General features: G+C 45.0%; 2 protein-coding genes across 4 annotated transcripts in view; one reads left to right on the forward strand and one right to left on the reverse strand.

The window, feature by feature from the left end:
- Positions 1-759, forward strand: part of POLB (DNA polymerase beta) — a 29996-nt gene extending 29237 nt beyond the window's left edge. For all 3 annotated transcript variants that reach the window (XM_058525301.1, XM_058525302.1, XM_058525304.1), the window contains one exon: positions 517-759. In XM_058525301.1, the coding sequence (XP_058381284.1) occupies positions 517-611 (95 nt within the window). In that variant the 3' untranslated portion in view covers positions 612-759. The remainder of the gene's footprint in view (positions 1-516) is intronic.
- A 1398-nt stretch (positions 760-2157) lies between these two features.
- Positions 2158-5282, reverse strand: DKK4 (dickkopf WNT signaling pathway inhibitor 4). The gene is made up of 4 exons (XM_058525305.1): positions 5126-5282; positions 3912-4062; positions 3294-3437; positions 2158-2443 (listed from the first exon to the last, which is right to left on the reverse strand). Exons 1-4 carry the CDS (start codon positions 5234-5236, stop codon positions 2193-2195), a joined length of 657 nt encoding a protein of 218 aa, XP_058381288.1. The 5' UTR covers positions 5237-5282; the 3' UTR covers positions 2158-2192.
- Positions 5283-16605: the final 11323 nt, after the last annotated feature.

The raw sequence follows: 16605 nt of genomic DNA on the forward strand, positions 1-16605 counted from the left end.
AGTATAAAATAGGACTCTCATCCCTGGTAGACTAGGGCATTGCTTCTCACACATCAGTGTGTGTACCAACCACGTGGGGCTTCATTAAATGCAGATTTTAACTCAGTGGGCTTGGAGAGGGCTTCTGCATGTCTGGTAAGCTTCCAGGTGATGCCAGTACTGCTAATCCAGGGACCCCATTTTGAGTTGCAAAGGAACTGACTTGAGTATTTTATGTAATACATGGTGGCTACAATAGAGATTCAGCAGAGAGGAAAATCATGAATTAGGGTCACTTCACACAGCCACAGTTGGGATCCTCAGGTTCCTTTAGTAGCACTGGTAATTACATGACAAAGCTCAAACACAAGCTCATGTGGGAAGACAGGGGCACTCAATATCTTATTTTTAGTGGCTTGGTAACTCTTTTCTTTTTCTTCTGAAAGTGAGTCCCATACAGCTCTCAGTCCTGAACCCTCTGTAACTAAATTCCAAAACGGGGTCATAAGTACGTTCCTTTTCCTTCTTTACTTGCAGGAGTCGCTGGAGAGCCCCTGCCAGTGGATAGTGAGAAAGACATCTTTGACTACATCCAGTGGAAATACCGAGAACCCAAGGATCGAAGTGAATAAGGCCTCTCCTTCCTCCCAGGCCCAGCCCCACAGGAGTCTTAATTTATTTCTTAACCTTTGCTATGTAAGGGTCTTTGGTGTTTTTAAGTGATTGTTTTTTCTTCGTGCTTAGCTTGCGCTATAGTCAATAAAGCCTCTTACACTGTTATCAGATGATCTTGTTCTTATTTTATTAGCAAATGTTTATTTTTATTTTTTATTTTTTTAATTTTATTTGTTTATTTTTTCCCCCAAAGCCCCAGTAGATAGTTGTATGTCATAGCTGCACATCCTTCTAGTTGCTGTATGTGGGAGGTGGCCTCAGCATGGCCAGAGAAGCAATGCGTTGGTGCGCGCCTGGGATCCGAACCCTGGGCCGCCAGCAGCGGAGCATGTGCACTTAACCGCTAAGCCACGGGGCTGGCCCCAGCAAATATGCTTAAATTTACATATTATGGTCATGATCACACTTTACTAAGGGTTTAGTAGATAGAATTAAGAGATGAGATGATAGCAAATCTTTAATGGGAATTTTTATTTTCTTGTTTTCTGCCCTTATGCTGTCAACCACATTACCCACTACCTTTCCTCCTATTTACTGATTACAAATTAGTCAGTTAAGGTGCACCCAGGAGCTAGCCTCTGGAAGATGGTTCAATATTTTTTTAGAAACTAGGGACCTTCATAAATTTAATTCTTTTCTTTGGTTGCCCATATTCAATTTTGTAATATATACTTATAACTTAAATAGAAGAGCAGGTGTGTGGTTTATCTCTTAAATGAAATCTGTAGCAATTGGTTTTAATCCATCAGAAAGAGCTTCCCTAAGCAAAACCACTTCTAATAAGCACCCATATATACAAAATATGGCCTCCTAAACTTAAACAAAAATTTCATCTTTTTACCCTAGTTTTCCTCCAACATAACGTCTAAGTTCAAAAGTCAAAATATATAAGTAACAACACTCCTTGAAAGCCCTACCTTTGAAATATAAAAATTATATAAATACAAAATGTAAAAAGTTACCAAAGTAAGTAAAGCTATTAACAAAATATTAAAAAATGCTTTGTAACTTGCAAAGGTCTATACAAATGTAAGATATTATTACCTTTTGAATCTTATTTCTTTATTAACCAAATTATTTTGTACTGAAATGGCATTTCCCTTTCAAAAGATGAAGGGAAATAAACAATGGCATTTTAAGGAAAAATATAGTATTTACTATGATAATTTTCACTGGTAAGATACAAGAATTAATTTAACTACAGATACTATCACTTCCCCCCACCCCCAAGCTACTGTCAGCTACCAGAACTTCACCAGAAATTACTTAAAGATTTATTTTAACTAATCGAATCACTAGATCAAAATTAAATTTTTTTTTGTTATAGAATCACATCACTTTTCTGCAGAAATAAACAAAAAGCTAAAGATGGTTTCTGTTCATCACAAGGCAGCATCTTACAGTTCTCTAGCTCAGTCTATTTCAGTTGCCACAAGATTTGAAGAGATATTTATATGGAAAGATTTTAAAATTAATGCCTGATATTTCTGCTTGAATATAATAAAGAGTCATCTTTATTTTGAAATACTTGCAGCTTTTTAGATTTTTTGGCATACTCTTAACCGTGCGTGTTGTTGACTGCCGGTCACTTGATTTCGACATAATAGTCCAGGACCACAGTCACAGCGCTGGAAGATTTCTGGAGCTTGAGCAGTGTCTTTATCCCCTCTCCTAGAGCAGACCTGTCCCTCCAATAGGACTGGTTTACAAATTTTAGTCCAAAAATGACGAGCACAGCAAAGCCCAGGTCCACAGTCAAAAGTTCTAAGACAGCTTTCTCCCTCTTGTCCTGTAACAACATTAATATGGGCTTTAGCAAGAAATGGGGAAAGTGGCACGTCGAGGATTGCTATTGGGATAAAGGCATGGGATATAGGACTGAAGACCACAAAGGAAAAATAGAGCATGCAGGTCTCCTAGCGCTAGATCTTATGCTAAAAGCAATAATGAAATGGAAATTTCAGCCCTACCTAATAGAATTTATTGTTTTATAGAGTTAAAGCATTTATTAAAGAAAGATGGGATTTCCAGTCTTAAGAAATGAAATAAGTATCACTCATCAATGTTTTATTAAATGGGATTTATACTGACACAAAGATCATTACTTACAAAGTGGCCAGTTAACCTGAAGACACAAACAAGAATGGCCGCCTCACCGCCTTCAAACATTCTAGCTATTTTATGTCAAAGATCGGAATTTGAGACTACAATTTTGTAAAAAGCATCTTAGTGAAGTTTGCAGTTTGTCTTAGAATGAAAAGTTAATACATCTACATTCATCTCTCTTTTATTTTGTATCCTGAGGATCTAGAAAGAGAAACTGCCATTTGCTGAATTATAGACTGTAAAAAGATGTGTGTGTGTGTAAAAATTCACTTAAACAATTAGAGGTTTTCTTGCTAACCAGTCTATTGTTATGGCTATTCCCCTGTGCTCTTGGCCTGATGACTACCTTACCCTCCTCCCTGCATGATCTCCACAGCTGCTTACAGAGAGAGATTAGAAACAGGACGTGCCCCCTGTGTGTTCCTGGGGTGGAGAGGAATCAAGTCAGTTTCAGCCTATCCTTAGCCTAAGAGGAGAAAATGTTTTTCTTAAAAAAAAAAAAGGACTCAGAATGCTGCTCTTTCCTTTAGTACCTTGTGATTTCTTAACATTTGGCTTCCTTTTGGGTTTGTTTTCCTGAATTGGATGCTCAGTTGGTCCTTTTGTATCTATGTCATCTTGGTCAGCCATCTGCCTTTCCAATACCGGGGTTGCATCTTCCATTGCAGTACAAACACCTGAGAGACAAGCGGGTGTATAGTTACCAAGTTCAGGGATTAGAACCACAGACATGCTAATTATCATACTGTTATATAGTTTGGCAGTACCTCTGCCTTCAATTTATATGTAAATTTCTACATTTCTGGGACATATGCACTAAATATTTACATGCTCACATATGGCAAAGAAGGCAGTTAAGTAATTAATAGAATCCAATGAGAACGGGAGACTTTGAAAGATTCCAACTTGAACCCTTCCTTTAAAATTATTATCTCCAAATTGCTGGCAAGAGTTGTTGCTGGGAAATAAACTATCTTGTTGCATCAAGAAAAGGGAGCTGCATAAATTTACTTCAAGAACCAATCCAGGAAACCTTAGAGAGTGCCTGTCTTGCAGTATTCTAGTCTATGAGATTCAGACGCTTTCTTCACTATTTAAAAGCCACTGTTCATTGCAGTAAAGCAGTCCTTCGAGGGATTCTGAGAGCTCACCGTTCATGCAGAGCGCTCCTGGGCAGCACATGGCATCGCGCTGGCACCTCTTCCGTAACCCACGACACGCCGTGCAGAATGACGTCTCCTCTTGGGGCTTGAGGCAGAATCTTCTGGTGCTGCAGTCCTTGTCAGACAAGCACTGTGAACCCTGGGAAGAGAATCCGTTGTTACAGGGCGAGGGAGCTCAGCAAGACGTGAGATGACTCTAACTCAAGATGGGAGGTGGAGGAGGCCAAATCACAGTGGCACTTTGATTGCTGTGACAAACCGTAAGTGGCATCTTAATTTTTCAGTATAATTGGTTTTCTCTCACAAAGGGGAGATCAAATCACCCACGAAGACACCTATGTGCTGCAAAGGTTGCTCATGTTTGAAAAATTGTCCCACTTTTAAAACTCAGAATTTGATATTCTTCTGCTCTTTGGGAAAATGGAAGAAAAGGTTTTCCCATGTGTGTCTTACAGGTGATTATGAGATTTTTGATATGTATCTATCAACTCTAGAAGCTGTGCTACAGTTTCATTCAATACACTACTGCTGGTGTGTGTGGCATTCCTATTTGGTTTTTCACTCCGGTGAATCCCATTCATCACTGCACCCATTTGCCCAGCAGCACCCCGGCAAGCCTCTCTGGGTGAGCTGTACTTTGATTTTGGGCGATGCCTCGTTTGCAGAGAAATAGATACCAAAGACCAATTTTTCTCATCTATAGTTGACGCTTTTGCGTATATATATATGAAAAGGATCCCTAAAACGGTTCTGTGAAGTGAGCCGGTGACAAGGCAATGCACCTTGGCCCTCAGTGTTTAAAATCTAACTCCCGTATTTCCTGGCAGTGTGGCCTTGGTTAAATTCCTCAATGTCTCGAGTCTCATTTTCATCATCTATAACAAGGAGGTTGTGAGGAAGATTAAATGAGCTATTATGTATAAAAAGCCTGGCACATGGTAGAGCTTTCTAAATGTTAGTTTACTCCCTGATTTATAGGCAAATGTGTAGCTGAATGCTTTGAAAAGCCAATTTGCTTACTTAAAATGTTAATGCTACGGCCATTCGATTCTACCAGGGTGCCTTCCCAATTCCTAAACCAATCCAAGTTGCCTTCTAGTTAAGATATTTCAGACATTAATCTGAGTGACTCTCTTAAACCCCAACCCAGCACCCCCCACCCACGAGCACACAGCGTCCCCTCCTCTCTAGCTGCACTTTACCTTCTGAGCCCCTGGTACGTTGGCAGGGCTCTTGATGTCGTTGAAGTCCAGAACCAGAGCCCCCAGGGGAGCGCAGAACCAGCTGAGCCCCAGCAAGAACACCACCACCATCCTCAGTCCCAGGTCTCCTCGACCCTCCCAGCACTCCACGTCCTCCGAAGCCCGAAGCCGGGCTGCTCTAAACCTCAGTAGAGCTTTGGCCAAAATGGAAACTTAGCAAGTCGTCTGTAGCTGCTTTTTCTCAAAGAGAAGCAAATCTTTGTCTAAGTAAGGTGTGTGAAATAGGATAAGGGAGGTGTGACCAGTAGGTGACTTCTGAAACTATTTATAGCCAGATGTGCCCCTCATTTCTCTCTTCCCCCCTCCTCCTCCGTTTCCTTCCTTCTTACCCCACACAGGCTTCAACAAATCCCTTCAAATCTGTTTGATCAATAGTTCAAAACAAGGGCTCAACAGAGGGAGAGAAGAGGCAGGGCCACATCGGCGTCTCCTCCAGGGGTTGAACCCCTCTTAATTACTGCATATCAAAGTCAGTTCAAAGGGCTAGCAGAAGAGCAGGATGTCTGTATCAAAGGCAAACTCTGATAATCACCGGCATTTCCTACCTTCAATAATGCTTTGGGGGTGGAGGGAGTCTGTTCTAAGATCTGTTTTCATAGCTAATTGTGCTCAAAGAAAGAATGAATCATATTGGCCAATATGTCTCAGAGGATGCCAAAAACTAACCAGTTACAAGATACGCTGAGGAGCTTTAAACTGTGCTTCAGGCCGTGAAGACAGGTAGAGAAGAAAGAAGATGCCTTCCGACAGCTCTGGCGTCCAGATGTAAAAGTCCCAAGAGCTTAACAGCCATGAACATAATAGCACCTATTCCAACTAAATATCAATTGGAAAATGATTCTCCTTAAAATGAAAATTGAACTGTTTGAAGTTAGAGTTATTTAATCAGGAAAAATAATGAGAAGTATAAAAATCTCTTTTTTTGATGATGGGGACAACTACAGAAAGCCCATTTTATTCAGATTTATACAATTCAATAGGAAGCTTAGGATCCATTTTATGAGCAACGTATTTCATTTGTATTGCATTATGTTAAATTGACTTAAGCAGAACAGGTCTCCAAGTCTCTAGCTGATTTCAGACGGAATTTCGCGCATTTTCAATTTCCCTAATTTGAATTTTTAAAAACTTCTGCTTCCTCCTTTTTTGTCTGATTTTTTTTTCAGCCAGACTGTTAGAGAAGTCAAGTAATTTAGATATGTGCTTACCATGCCTAAGTACTTTAGGGTAGACCAATCTAGATCTGGGTCAAAAAGTTCCTTTTTTTCTCCCTTCACTGTTTTCTTTGTTCTTAGTGCAGACTCCTCCTAGTACCTCAGGTATGAGGTGCTGGTTAAAATCTAAAAATGTGTCTTTTCTATGCCATCAATGGCAATCTTAGTATTACTGGGTCTTCCTCCAGAACAGCCTCACGTCAGTCCATTGACATTCTGTAAATGGGAACGTTCTCGATCTTGAGGAGCGCCCGGGGCCATTCAGCAGCCGATGCAGCTGCTCTGAGGCTTCCCTTCCTCGACTCTCTTCCTTGCTTTGTGCTGCTTGTCTGCCACTAATGATGGACTGGGAGCTGCTCCTCCTGCAAGTACTACTTTTTTTCACTTAAACCGACAACAGCAAACACCCTATGATAGTATGACACGCCTGGTGACTGGTGTGTTACAGAATTTATTTCAAGTTGGACAGTTATGACCAAGGACAAAGGAGAGAGCCCCAGGATTCCTCCTTTGCTGGGGTTCTCTGCTCCCTGTTACCTAACTGGAGAGAGAATAGCAGGGCACCAAAGGCCTGTGGCAAGCTACACAGACAAAAGGACTGATGGGAAATCCTGTCACACAGCACAAACATGCACTGAGTACTCCGTATGTCGCAGGCCCTGTGCTTAGATGTTGGGAATAAAAGATAAAGCACAGGAAACCTTGCCCCTGAGGAGCTAATGTCCAGTCAGAAGATATATAGAGAAAGAGATGATTTTGATATCTTATGACAAGCACTAAGATAAAGGTATAAATTCAGGGCTGAAGGTTCGCAGAGGAGGGCATGATTAGACTTTCCGGAGAAATAAAGGAATGCATCTACAGAGGAGGTAATATTTGAGCTGGGTTTTGTGGGATGAGTAGGAGTTTCCTAGGTTGAGAAGCAGAGGATGGTCTCACCCCAAGCTCAGAGGGTGAAGCCTGTGCAGGGGCAGGGAGGTGCATTTTGGTTCTAAGGGGAGATTCTGTGTGGCTGGGGCAGATGGTGGAGAGATGAGATGAGGCTAGACTGTGAACAACCTGATATACCAAACAAAGAAAAGTGGATTTTACTTCAGATGCAGTGGAAATTTGAGATCTGACTTATGTGCAGAGATATTTGAGCTAGAAAGTAGCACGATCTCATTTGCTTTTTGGGACAGTGGTGCTTGTGGCATTACAGAGCCAGGGTTGTGGCGGGTGAACGCGATGTTGCGCCATCACTTAGGTCGCAGCTGCAATTGCCCCCATTATGAGGAAGAGGCTGGTGTAAGGCAGTGACACAGTGACAACGAGAACCAAGCAAAGAATGGGATTCTGATTCTGTTATTTGATGTGGGGGTGGGGAGTGAGTGAGAGGGAGGAGCTGAGATAACTCGGACGTGTCTAGTTTCGTACACTGGGTGGATGGTGATGGCACTGAAGACAGAGGATTCAGGATGGAAAGCAGGTGAGGGGAGGCAGGAGGAGAGCTGGCCATGAGAAAAGCTGTCCAGATCATCAGGGCTTTGCTGGACATCTAATGTCAGGATAGAAGATGAACCGCCATGGCTTCCAGCACTGACACTCTCCATTCGGCCTCCTACAGACAGAAGAGAGGAGAGGGTGCAGACACCAGACACCAGAGGCTCACGAGCAGGGCATGGCACAAGACCGGAAAAGCAGACTTCCCTGTCCCTGTCCCTGTCCCTGTCCCTCTCTGTCTCTGTCCCTGTCTCTGTCCCTGTCCCTGTCCCTGTCCCTGTCCCTCTCTGTCTCTGTCTCTGTCCCTGTCTCTGTCCCTGTCCCTGTCCCTGTCCCTGTCTCTGTCTCTGTCTCTGTCCCTGTCCCTGTCTCTGTCTCTGTCTCTGTCTCTGCTGTACAGGATTCGGAGTCAGGCCAACCTGATTGGATCACAAGGCTGGCCTCTCCTATATACCCGATGTCCCCCTCCCCCGTGCATACACCTGCCCGTCATGACACTTATAAAACTCTCTTCTAATTGTCTACGTATTTGTCTCTTCAACTAGATGATAAGCTCCGTGAGGGCAGGGCCACAGCTAATTCTTCTCTGTCTTCCTGCTGCGTGCCTGACACATCACAGAAGCTCCACATATTTGTTATGTCACGGATGGATGAATGCACAAATAAATGGATTTATAGTAACTTTGTGACCCTGGGCAAGTTATGTCACCTTTCTAGGCTTCAGTGTCCTCAACCGTAAAGCTGGCACTACCTCCCCCACAACTATATTTTGGGGGTTCAATGTGTGAATGCATGTGTAGGGCCCGGTACAGTAACGGACACTCATAAAACTCTAAACAAATGTCTCTCACCCATTTTCCAGGCCAGAACTTTCCATCATCGCATAAACTTCAGTGCCTAGCATAACGCATGCCCTTCCATGGCAGGCTCTCAATAGATGTTTGTTCAATCCAATTCATCAAAGACAAATCTCCCCCAACATGAGGCCTTATTTTGCAATAAGGCTACTATTTCTATGTCTCCTAAAAAGCCGGAGTAATTTTGAGGAAAGTAAGTATGTGAAGTCTCCCTGGAAAAGGACTTTCGTTGTCTTTTCAAATCTGCCAAGGCTGCTCACCTGTTAATAACCACAGTATTCCTCAGCTGGGATGCCAGCCACGGAAATGAGATGCCCCTGCCGCAGAGTTTACCACCGTGAGGCTGCATCTCAATTATTTGGGGATTAGAGATGAGGGGGCAGTGGGAGGAGGATGACAGGGAGACGTAAGGGAGAGAGGAAGGCTTTAAAAATGTTCCTGCTTATCCTAAGAAAAAAGAACAGAGCAGGAGGCATCACAATCCCTGACTTCAAAACATACTACAAAGCAATAGTAATCAAAACAGCATGGTACTGGTACAAAAACAGACACACAGATCAATGGAACAGAATTGAAAGCCCAGAAATAAAACCACACATGTACAGACAGCTAATTTTCGACAAAGGTGCTAAGAACATACAATGGAGAAAGGAAACTCTCTTCCATAACTGGTGCTGGGAAAACTGGACAGCCACATGCAAAAGAATGAAAGTGGACCATCTGCTATCGCCATTCACAAAAATTAACTCAAAATGGATCAAAGACCTGAAGGTGAGACCTGAAATCATAAAAGTCATAGAAGAAAATATAGGCAACACACTATTTGACATTGGTCATAAAGGAATCTTTTCGGATGACATGCCTACCCAGACTAGGGGAACTAAAGAAAAAATAAACAAGTGGGACTTTATCAGATTAAAGAGCTTCTATAAGACAAACGAAACCAGAATCAAGATGAACAGACAACCCACCAGCTGGGAGAGAATATTTGCAAAACATACATCTGACAAGGGGTTGATCTCCATAATATATAAAGAACTCACACAACTGAACAACAAAAAAACAAACAACCCGATCAAAAAATGGGCAGAGGAAATGAACAGACACTCCTCCAAAGAAGATATATAGATGGCCAACAGGCACATGAAAAGATGCTCAACATCACTAATCATCACGGAAATGCAAATCAAAACTACACTAAGATACCACCTTACACGGATTAGAAGGGCTATAATCACCGAGACAAAAAACAACAAATGTTGGAGAGGATGTGGAGAAACAGGAACCCTCATACACAGCTGGTGGGAATGCAAACTGGTGCAGCCTTTATGGAAAACGGTATGGAGATTCCTCAAAGAATTAAAAACAGAGATGCCCTATGACCCAGCCATCCCACTACTGGGAATCTATCCAACAAACCTGAAATCAACAATCCAAAGAGGCTTATGCACCCCTATGTTCATTGCAGCATTATTCACCATAGCCAAGAAGTGGAAGCAACCTAAGTGTCCCTCAACTGACGATTGGATTAAGAAAATGTGGTATATATATATACAATGGAATACTACTCAGCCATAAAAAAGACAAAATCGTCCCATTTGCAACAACATGGATGGGCCTGGAGGGTATTATGTTACGTGAAGTAAGCCAGAAGGAGAAAGACAAACACTGTATGATCTCACTCATATGTGGAATATAAACCAACACATGGACAGAGAAAACTGTATTGTGGTTACCAGGGGCTATGGGGGTGGGGGTGGGGGTGGGGGGTGGGCACAAGGGGTGAAGGGAGTCATATATATGGTGATGGACAACAAAAATGTACAACCCAAAATTTCACAATGTTAAAAACTATTAAAACATCAATTAAAAAAAAAATTGTTCCTGCTTAAAAGGCATTTTCTCCGCTCTCAGGTCAGGGCATCTAAGTCCCCAACGCGGACTGCAGCAGCGAAGCACTGCAGAGCCCACTCAACACGCCCCCTGGCAGCCCCGGGAGCTGTGGGCTGTCTCTGGAAAAGAGACCCGAGGGCCCCCCAAGTCACAGAACAAAGGAAGCCCTCGCCTGCAGTTCTGGCCAAGACGCTGCCCCTCGGACGCCCGCTGGCAGGGATTATGCGTTAACTGCAAATCTCGGCCAGATCCTCTTAGTTCCGCAGGGAGCACCTGGACCAAACGAACACTCAAGTCGAGCAGTATTGCCGGAGCTCAGAGGAAGCGAAAATTCCCAGAAGGAAGCTCCGGGGCCCCGGCTTCAGCGCAGGAGGTCTGACGCCGCTCTCGGGGGCCTCGCGCCCAGGCGGCGGCGCCACAGCTGTACCTGCCGAGTGACAGCTGCGGTTCGGGGCAAAGGCCGGCCGTCAGAGCCCTGATTTATAGTCACTTCGGAAGGGAAAGTTTTATTTGTTATGGCTCCGGTGTCGAAACCAGTTTGATTTCCATAAATTTTGCTTTTCGTAAAAAAAAATCAAAGGAACTGAAACAAGCAGGTCTTTGGCAGAATCTCACAGAAACGCTCAATAAAAGAACAGATGAGAAGGGGCATGTTGACGGGAGGAGAGTCGGCGGGGCATAATCACAGAGCCGACGTGAACCACCGTTCAGGGCCCTGAGGTCAGCGGCGACGCGAGCCCCGCGGGCGCCCGCGCGGGAGCGCCCCGTCAGCCGGCGCGCGGCTCGGCTTGCGCGCGCATCCGGAGACGGCGCGGGGCGGGAACAGCGCCAGCCCCTTCACGGGCGGCGCGGCCCCGGCTAGGTCACGGCAGCTCCCGGCCTCGCGCTCCTCAGGGCCTCGCACAGACCGGTTGTCTGGGGGTTTACGGCGGGGTCGCCCCGGCCCCACGTGGCGCAGCCCCCGAGGCGCCGCGCAGACCGTTCGCCGCGCTCCGCGCGCTCGTGCCGGCGGCCTCCCTCTCCCCGCAGCGACAGCCGCGGAGTGCCCCCGACGCCACAGCAGGCGGCGAGCTGGGAACAGCGCCGCCAGTCCCTGGGCCTTCCCTCTTCAAGGACATGCTCTGCCTTCTTTTTGCTTAAAAAATTCCATGATGTTGTGTGCGACTTCATAAGTCCTAAATGCCTTGTCCACCTACGCTACTCCTGGCCACTCTCAGTACTTGTCTTAGTCCTGTCTGGCTGCTGCAACAAAAAGACCACAGACCGAGTGGCTTGTACGCAATAGGAAGGTATTTCGCGCAGTCTTGGAGGCTGGGGGTCCGCGATCAGGGGCCCGCACGTCAAGTCCTGTGTCTGGTGAAGGCGGGCTTCCTGGTTCATAAACCGCGGTCTTCTCGCTGTCTCCTCCCCGGTGAAGGGGCGAGGGAGCTCTGTGGGGTCTCTTGTGTAAGGGCACTCATCCCATTCATGCGGCCCCCACCCTCATGACCTAAACACCCCCAAAGGCTCCACCTCCTCATACTATCACATTGGGATTAGGATTTCAACACATGAATGGGGGGTGGGGACACACAGACATTCAGACCATGGCAATGCCCTTCTTCCTCTGTGCCATGCAACTGCTGACACACTTATGTTACAGGAAACACGGGCCGCGGGGCGAGAGGGAGCGTGACAGCAGATGCTGCTGCGAAAGGCAAGGAAGGGTAAACAGGAAGGTGGCTGTGCCTCAGGACACACTGGTTGGGAGACAACAGTGCTCTTCACTGGTCAACGCCAGGTCAGGGAGTGAGAAGAGGACGTGTGTGTATCTGAGTGGACCGTGTCAGTATTGCTCTGACCCTCTGACTGTGATGTCCTTTCATCGATGCCACCGTGTGTCCCAGCAGCATTCTACTGATCACATATGTAAAGTTTTGGTGTTTTTTTTAAAAACCAAATTATATTTATGTTTCTAGAGTAGTTTATGACTGACTCCTTGAGACTCTTTCAGCCTTCAGGTTCCATGAGACTCTGTCACATGAAGCAACACCTTGGAAAGCAGGGTATTTTCGTAGAGTTCACTTTGTTCTATTCTCTTTACTGACTGTAATTTAACTGTAAATACAGTGCGGGGAGGTGGAGGGCATGAGGAGGAGGACAGAAACCTAGAAAATGGAGTGGAACCCTATCTCCATTCTTCTTTTCCATTAAATTCATTGTCTTCCATTTACACCTTTATCTCCCATATTCTTTTTCATCATGTGTCTTTCTCTTTTGCCTCATTTCTCTTCATTGTCTTCATTATTTTCTCTTCCCTTTGCATCCCCATAACTAACCCCACTTATTCTTTCCCTTTTCCCTTAATCATACGTCCTGTCAAATGTCATGGTGTTCCAGTGGCACTCAGAGCCTGAAGGGCACAGTAAGCTGATGGTCAGGCCTGCCTCTGTCGCTCTGTGGTAGCTACCTAAGTTGGGGCAGTGGCCTTGACATGCAGGTTTGTCATCTCGAATGTCTCCTGGAACCAGTCCAGGGCCTTTCTGTGGTGTCTGGTAAGTGGGAGGCTGGCAGGGCTGTGGAGGAAGGGCAAGGAACAAAGACTGCACTGTGACACTGTGTATGACTTTAGGGACGGAGGGTGGCCATGAGTGGGTGATCCGCATACTCCAGGAAGCCTGTTTTAGGGAAGGAGCAAGCAGAAGGGAAGAGCCTGCAGACTCTTCCCTGGAACAACACAGGCTCCGCCATCTTTTCATCTGGACCCTAACCCTGGGGGTCTGATTCTTTTTCCTCAAAAGTAGGGGGTGAATCCCATTGCATTAGGAGAACCCAAACCCGCCTGGAGTCCCAATTCTGAAGAAGGACATTTTTGAAAATGAATGGCTGTGGAGACTCTAGTTAACAGGACTGTATTGTGTACCTCAGAGTTGCTGTGAGAGTAGAGCTTTAACGTTCTCACCATAATAAAGCACAACAACAGAATGGTAATATTGTGAGGTAACGGATGTGTTAACTGTATACACGTATTAAATCATCACGTTGTACGCTTCAAACTGACACGATGTTATACGTGAATTATATATCAAGAAAGCTAGAAAAAAAGAATGGCTACCCCTGAGCTCTGCACCCAGGAGCTCTGGAATCCTCCAGGGAGGGAGAGGCTGTGGTCCTTCAACTTCCCTGGGGGCGTTCTCCAGGGGCCGCCTAGTTCTCTATGCCCTCCCCTCCCTACCAGGCTGAGTCTTCATCAGGTGAGCCCGTCTTCCTGGGTGTTGTGATGTACCTGACTCACTGGGTATGACTTGACCTTCTCTGGCCCTGGCTCCTACCCTGCGTGTGGTCCAAGCCTCCTCAGAACTTTGGCCAAATAAAGCTAACTGTGGCTAGAGCCCTCTGGGTCGGCCCCATTTGACCAGGAGTTTTCTTCTGGGGATCTCCATTTGAAAAATGAAAACACTGAAGCTCAGAGAGGTCAAGTAATTTGCCCAAGGTCACAGGGCTAGTGAGTTGCAGACCTAGGATTTGAACATAGGATTTAAACTTGGTTCCAAAGTTTATTTTTTCTACTACACTATACAGGTCACTAACTGAAGTCCATTCCCAAAAATATCAACTTGCTTGAAACATAACTATATATTCACTAAGAAATAAAATCATACGGAACACTGCCTGTTGCTATTTTCGGATTACATACAACTGTAGGAGTATGTCACCTTTTTTCTTAAATTATCCTTTATGTAAATATAATTATAGCGCTTCACAAGCAAGTGGTTAAGATGAAATAATTTGCAAGTTGTGTCAGCCAGGCTGTACCCCAGTCTACCTGTGGTACATTGACAAAATTGGTTTCCTCATAAAAACAACTTTAAATATTTGCTGCCCCTCTGACAGTCAACTTTAACTTTGGTGGGGAAGCCCCAGACACACCGTCCAATCCTGTAGGATTCATAACTGTGTTCACAATCTTATGAAGAACTCGGATGAGGCTAGGGGGAGCAAGGGAAGGGCAGAGGTCACAACTCTGTCTCCACCCCAAGCCCAGGGCCCACCTGAGGGGTTAGCTTTTCTTTTACCTTGTCTCCTTGCGCCCTCTTGTGGTCACAAGAGAAGTGAGCCCTCAGAAGGCCCAATGTAAATTCCAGAGACTTGATTCCAGAAGCATTTCCCAATTCTTGGTGGAAATTCCCCCATGGAACAGCACTCCCCTTCTTATAAACCTACGTACTTTCCCACCTTATGAAAGTGAGCTCGCCTTTTCTAATTATAACCGAAATACGTTTCCAAATTTTGGAAAATACAGAAAAGTGTGAAGAAGAAAATAAAAATCACATATACTCTGACCCAGCAGAAATCGTCACTGTCAAATTTTGGTAAAATTTTCTCAGTTTTTCTTCTATGCAGGTGCATATATACACACATATATATAGCATTTATTTATTTAATATACAATAGAACCAATCTATCCCAGCTCCAGAACTAGCCATCACTAATGCCAACAGCTACTCACATGTGTTCCTCTACCCAGTCCCTCTGTCTGCCTCCCCATCGGAGGTATACCCTGATGTTGATGGTTATCATTCCCTTGCTTATTTAAAGTAAAATTGCAACACACACACACACACACACACACACACGGGATTACACTGTACTTATACTTTTGTTTCCTCCTTTTTTTTCCCACTGAGCATTTCTCCAAGATCATCAAATATTATTAGAACACATGGTTGTACCATAACCCAGGGTATGGGTGTATCACAGTTTATTTAATCCTCTAAATGTTGGCCATTTAGGTTGTTTTTAATTTTTTGCTTCTCTAAATCATTCAAGGTATTCAAGATAAATCTTTGCACAAATCTATCGTTATTTCCTCTAGACGAGTCCTTGGACACGGACTTTCAGGGTATGCTATATTCAAGTCTTTGATCACTTTGTCCCTCTGTGCTGGAAGCCATTCCCCTCTTGTCCACCTGAGCCATTCTGAGATGTCACTTCCTCAGAGAAGCCGTCAATCTCCTGGGCACAGTCCGGAGCTTCCACCGCTGGGCCCCTGTGCTCTGCTGCCTCCTTGTAGAAGGCCCAGGGACGTGGCTTGTACCTCCTTCTCTTCAAAGATGCCTTTGGCTGTTCAGTAACTAGGGATCCTCATCCCACAGCAGAATGTTGCAGTCCTTGAAAACAAACAAGTGGGCCCTTTTTTCTTTAAAGAAAGAGAGAATTAAATAACACCGCTGGCTTCAGAATTTTAATTTTTCTTAGTGTAATTGAGCTGCCAAATCTTCACAGTGGGGCTTCTGTTCTCAGTTGTTTTTTTCATTTCTGAGGGTAAAACTATACGGACCTCCTGAGATTTTTCTCTCAAAAAGGCAACATACGCAGATCAGCAGGTTACCTTGACTGAAGCAGGTGATCTGTATTGGGAACCTGCTGACAGGTGACAGCGTCTCCCTGGGCCTCTGGACCCACACAGCACTGACACGTGGGGCTGTTTCCTCGTCCATCAGCTCTGAGCACGGTGCCCAGTACGTGGTAAGCATTCAGCAAATGGCTCACCATTGCAGGAGTCTACAGTCTGCCCTGCTCTAAAATTCTGACTGGAGAGATTTTACAGGAGAAGAATGCCATGTTATTAGGATTCGGACTGAGAAAGTCCTCTCCACTCTTCCCAAGAGTTGAGATCCCAGCGGAGGGGAGAACGAGAACAGGCTGTATTTCAAGGTGGCCAAGGCCTGAGTCTTGATATGGACGGTGAGCAATAACCTGGATCCAGCGAAGGTGACCGGGCCAGAAGGACAGGAAGCAAAGGAAAGATTTCCTCGGCAGCAGCTGTTTCCTTAACAGTTTCATCATCTCCCTGCATCAGGTGTTGGGAGAGTGAGGGAGTCTCTCTGCATGACCTGGGACCGGTGTTGTCAGTCTTTTCAGAAGAAAGATCTTTGGACAACGGAAGCCAAAGGCAGAAATGTTGCCAAATTCCCAAAGTGCTTTTTTTTCA

Source organism: Diceros bicornis, chromosome 29 (assembly GCF_020826845.1).
Source record: "Diceros bicornis minor isolate mBicDic1 chromosome 29, mDicBic1.mat.cur, whole genome shotgun sequence".
NCBI classification, from domain to species: Eukaryota; Metazoa; Chordata; class Mammalia; order Perissodactyla; family Rhinocerotidae; genus Diceros; species Diceros bicornis.